Source organism: Neofelis nebulosa, chromosome 17 (genome assembly GCF_028018385.1).
Source record: "Neofelis nebulosa isolate mNeoNeb1 chromosome 17, mNeoNeb1.pri, whole genome shotgun sequence".
In the NCBI taxonomy this organism is placed as follows: Eukaryota; Metazoa; Chordata; class Mammalia; order Carnivora; family Felidae; genus Neofelis; species Neofelis nebulosa.
In genome coordinates this window covers 48,940,135-48,945,047 of record NC_080798.1, presented here as the reverse complement: position 1 = coordinate 48,945,047, position 4,913 = coordinate 48,940,135, and the positions used below count along the sequence as shown (strand labels likewise).

At 62.1% G+C, this 4,913-nt stretch overlaps 1 protein-coding gene across 2 annotated transcripts in view; it reads right to left on the bottom strand.

Moving 5' to 3' along the window:
- Positions 1–1,463: 1,463 nt before the first annotated feature.
- Positions 1,464–4,913, bottom strand: part of VAC14 (VAC14 component of PIKFYVE complex) — a 102,960-nt gene continuing 99,510 nt past the window's right edge. The window contains exon 19 of one of the 2 annotated variants that reach the window (XM_058708543.1): positions 1,464–2,081. In XM_058708543.1, coding sequence (XP_058564526.1) covers positions 1,919–2,081 — 163 coding nt within the window. In that variant the 3' untranslated portion in view covers positions 1,464–1,918. The remainder of the gene's footprint in view (positions 2,082–4,913) is intronic. The other variant, XM_058708545.1, reaches the window with a different exon arrangement.

Genomic DNA, 4,913 nt, shown 5'->3' with positions numbered 1-4,913 from the left:
GCGGGCGGGCGGCGCGGGGGGCGCGGCGCGGGCAGCTGGCGGCGCGGCCTCGGCGCGGGGACTGGAGCGGCGGCGGTAATCCGAGCCGCCGCGGCTCGGGCGTCACGTGGGTGCGGCGGAGGGAGGACCGCGGCGGGGGGGGGGGGGTGCGGGGGGGGGGGGCGGCGGCGGGCGAGGGCTGTGGGAAAGGCCGGCCGGGCGCAGGCCCATTCAGCGCCGGAGCCCGGCTTTGAAACTCGAGCCCGGGCGCAGCCAGAGTGGCCGGGCGAGCGGGGCCGGCGGGCGCGGGCGCCACCACGGGCCGGGGGCGGCGCTGGGGCGGGGCCCGCCCGGCTGCCTGACGGGAGAGGACCGGCGGTTGGGTGCCTGCCTCCCGGGAAGGGGCTCGGCACCACCTTCCAGCCCGTGGCCTCGGGCCGGGGTCTTCCCGCGCTTTTAGCGGACGGGCGGAGGGCTGGGCTCCTCCGGGCGCATCCCGCGGGCGCGATACACGACACACAGCGGGGGACGCCGGGCGTCAGCCCGCCCTGGGACATTTCGTCCCAGGCACTGGCGAGTTCGGACGCTCCTCCAAAGGCTCTTTGGCCGCTCTTTCAGGCGGTGCCGAAGCCGCTCGCACGAGGGTCTCCAGGCTGAGCTTTTAGGGTAGTCGTTACCTGGTCGGGCAACCTGCTTACTCGGCAGTGGGGGCGGGTGTTGGACCAGCTGAGCAGAGGTGGGCTGCCGTCCCCAGTCCCCGACGCCCGGGTACACGTGCGTGGGGACGCACGCGTGTTCACGTGGACGACGGGTCCAGTACGGCCTGTCGTCCTGGAGACTCCAGGCAGGGAAACCCACCCTCGCCTGGCAAGGGGCCGGGGGCCCAGAGGGGAAAAGCTCGCAGAGCTCATTCTCCCAAACTCCAGGGACCACCCCTAGAGCCACCTGGGAGCTCATTAGGCCAATTAGACGCTTCCCAAAGCCTGGAGTCAGGTGCTCTGGCCTGATGGTGTGTATTGAAGCTTATTTAGCCAAATCAAGGGGGTGGGCACCTGGAAGGCCTCTTCCCTCCCTGCACTGGCCTGGCTGGGCCTTCCCTTCCATTTCCTGTGATGCGCTGCGTGCAGTGAGCGCCCTTTCATTCCGAAACTCAAGATTTGGTTTTGTTCAATGTGGACATGGGGCATCACCATGGGGGAATCTGGATGGAAAAGTCAGAGTAGGTGCCTGGGAAGGTAGGGTTCAGGGTTCCAGGCCAGCCCAGTGCTTGGTGGTCTCCAGGAAGGGGTGCGTCCTAGAGGTGAGAGCTGGGACCCAAGGACACACCCATCAGGGACTGTGCAGTGACCAGCCTTTCCAGGTGCAGCCAGCATTCCCTGGGGCCACCATGAGTCCAGCACTCCAGGGCAGGCAAGAAGGTCCTGGAGCATCTGCGGTATCAGGCAGGGAGCAGGTGCCCATGGGAAGGAGCAAGCTGGTGCAGGTTGAAGGTTTTCTGTCACTTCTTTATTGGGGCAGGGGGGTGTGTCATTCATATGGACTTCTGTGCTGGCCTCTAGTTGCAGACAGGTATGCATACTCCTAAGTACACACATCACTCAAGGCCAGGGCTCTGGTGGGCTGGAGAGGTCAAGCTCTTTTACAAGAGGATATTAGAAAGAGACCAGTTCCAGAGAATGGGTGGTGTCTGAGGCTTTGGCCCCACCCGGGTGGGAAGCCAGCTCTGTCTGAATGCCAGGGTGCAGCTGACAGCACTGGGGGCCCAGGGGGCTGGGCTATGAGAGGAGCTTGGATGGACAGCCTCTGTCCCCCCAACCCCACGCTGGTGGCCAGGCCCAGCCCAGCCCTGCCCTTGAGGCAGGTCTCCGAGCTCCTCAGGGAGCCCGAAGACCCCAAATGCTCCGTGGGGCCACTCCTTGGGCCCTTCTCCAGTCAGGCATCAGAGGACAACCCTCCGGTCCAGGTGGTCCCCACGCCCGCTCCGCTGGTGCCTCACTTCCAGGTGTTTCTTCTGGACCTTCTCAAAGTGCTGCAGCAACTCTGCATAGTCAATGCTGGGGGAATCCGCTTTCTGCGACTTGGGAGCTGCCTGCGGACTGTCTCTGGGAAGAAGGAGAAGGGCTCAGTATCAGTCTCAGCATACATGGCAGGGAGCTGGGGGCAGGCAGTGCTGGGCATAGGAGGGCGAGGGTCAGGGCAGGGTCACAGGCTGATGGAGCTCAACCTTGGCGAGTCTGTCTGCCTCAGGCCCGGTAACCCTTGCCCAACAGCCCCAAAGTAGGGGAGCCTCATGAACATCCCCTCCCCCTCAGCTGCTGGGACCAGTCAACACTGCTGCTTGGATATGGCCTTCAGTCTGTGGGCTGCCGACAGGGCCCAGAGCAGGCATCGCATTGGGAAGCATTTCCTGTTTACGACTGGCTCCCTTTGGGGTGAAAGCCAGGGCTAGCAGCCAGCCAGGAAGCCAGCTGGGGCCTGGAACAGGGTCCAGGGAGGAGGGGGAGGAGGCAGCCTGGCCCTTTCTCTGGGGGCCGGACTAGGCCTGCAGACAACAGGGATTGTCTACTGCTGAAGAGTCTCTACTGGGCCTTCAGCTTGGCAGGACATCTCTTATTGAGTGTTGGGGTCCAGAGGCCTGCAGTCATTCCCTGTGCCTGGAGAAGGAGAGCTGGTCTCACCACTGGGCGTGCTGATGGCTCCTACAACTCCTGCTGCGACCACCCTCCCCGGTTGCTCTGTACAGCTGCACAAGTTGTGCAGCGCACAGCCACAGTGTACCTGATGCTCCCTAGAGTTGTGCGGCGTAGTGGTCCTGTTCAGCTTGTTCCTGGGGACCAGGTTCCCTCGGGTCCCTTCCCATTATAACCATCCCTTCGGCAAAGTCTCATGAAAGAGTCTGTTCCTCTTTCATTTTAGCCTCACTGGCTTGGGAAACAGATGTGGGCTGGGGAAGTATTTGCTTCTAGCCCCTGAGACCTAGTGGCCCTGGTAAGGGGGTCTCATGAAGGCTGTGGGCCGTTCACGAGAATCCCAGGGCCCTGCGAGTTCACAGGCTCCAAGAAGCAGCTGGGCACAGGAGCTAGAGAAGCCTGGATACAACCACTTTCTAGCTATTTGGCCTTGGGCGCGTGACTCAGTTTGCTCATCCGTAGAAGGGGACTGCCACAGGGGCCACTCCACGGTGGGGGGGTGAGGGTGGTTCATATTCAACATATAAGAGCTTAGCCTGGTGCCTAGCCCCAGCCTAGGTACCTCATGGGCAGCCACTGTGGCTATGACCACTATGCCCCCCTGAAGTGAGGCTGGCCAGGGTTGAGCAGCTTGAGGCCTGGGGTGCATCGGTGGCTCAGTACATTTTGGGGGGAAACACGATGGCGCTTCACCTAAAGGAAACCCTTACCAATGAACTTGGCCCCTGACAGACATCTCTGACCATTCACCTGGCTGCTGGGGCAGGACCAAGGGCAGTGGGGGCCCTCCCCATGGTCAGGATGCCATCTGGAAGCTTGGAGGTGGCCCCCTGCACTCCTACTCAGTGTTGTTCCCTTCCTGTTGAAGATGTGCCATCTGAAGACACCTTGGATGGTGCCTTGGCTGCTGCTTTCCTGGGCCTCAGGCAACATTAATTCAACAAACATCAAGAGAAGTGGGGCCCACTCTAGGGGCAGCATTCTGGACTCTGGCTGCCGTATTCAACTTCCCTGGGAACAGGGCACTACCAGGTGTCACCGCCTGGGCTTCTGGGGAGGCCGAGGGACACCCTGCAGCTTACAGCTCTAGCCCCAGGCAGTGACCAGGTGCCGCCCCAGCCGAGTGGGTGAGATGCGGGAGAGATCTGCAGGCCCGGACACGTGAGGCCAGAGTGGACACTGGAGTATGCCGTTGGATGCTGGGCGTTCGCGGGTCTGTGTGCCATTCCCCTCAACACTACTGACAAGCACAGGCGTCTGGTCCAGAGGCAGGACTGAGATTAGGGGTTTCCATGGAGATGCCGGCAGTGGGCAGCAAACCTGGGTGATGTGCACAGATGTGGCCAGGGAGGCGCGGGGATGGGGAGGAATGGGCCATACCCTGCACTCTCTGGATGATCATGGTGGCAAGCGTTGCCCTCCATGACTCAGCCTCTCTTCCTGGATCCCTCCTGGCCTGAGATCTTGCAAGTGGGGAGGAGCATGTCCCACGGGGGTAGGCCAGGGCTCCTCTCCCTGCCTGTCACAGTGGGCATGGCTGCTGCTCAGGCCCTTCGAGGTCTGTTTACAACGCTCCTCGGGCAATCAGTGACTGGGGGACACCCCGCCAGCAGTGGAGATGGGATTCCAGAACCCAAAGCCAGCCCTGTCTCCTGCCACCCCACCCATGCACCTGTCACCAGGCTAATGCTGACAAGCGGCCCCAGATTTTCTTCAGTGGTCCCCTCTTGCCTCACTGAGATAATCTCTGGGGAGTGGCCTGGAAACCTGAGGGGGCCAGAGTCTCCGAGGCCTGCTGGTGCCTTGAGCACATGGAATGAGGGATGGGCAAGGGGTGCAGAACCCCCTCCCCACAACTGACCCAGCTGCTTCCGGCTTGCAGGCCTGTCAGGCAACCCAAAGCTGTCTTCCAGCTGCCTGCCCCTCCCAGGGCTGTGACTGTACTCTTCCTCCTCTCCAGGGTGTGAGCCGTCCCTCTGTGCCCAGCGTTGCAATCTGACCCCTCTCCCAGCTGTTCTGGAGGCCCCTTCCCTGCCCGATGTCTCCCTGCCTATATCTGTGACACAGCTCTTCCTAGGTTCTTGCAAAGAACCGCTGGGAACCCAGGGCCTTGAGGGCTGGGCAGAGCCTCAAGCATCCATTTGGTCCAAATGCTCATTTACGAATGAAGAAACCCAGAGCCAGGAGAGGGGCTCGTCTAAGTTCACAGGGCAAACCCTCAGCAGAGCTGGGACCAGATCCTAG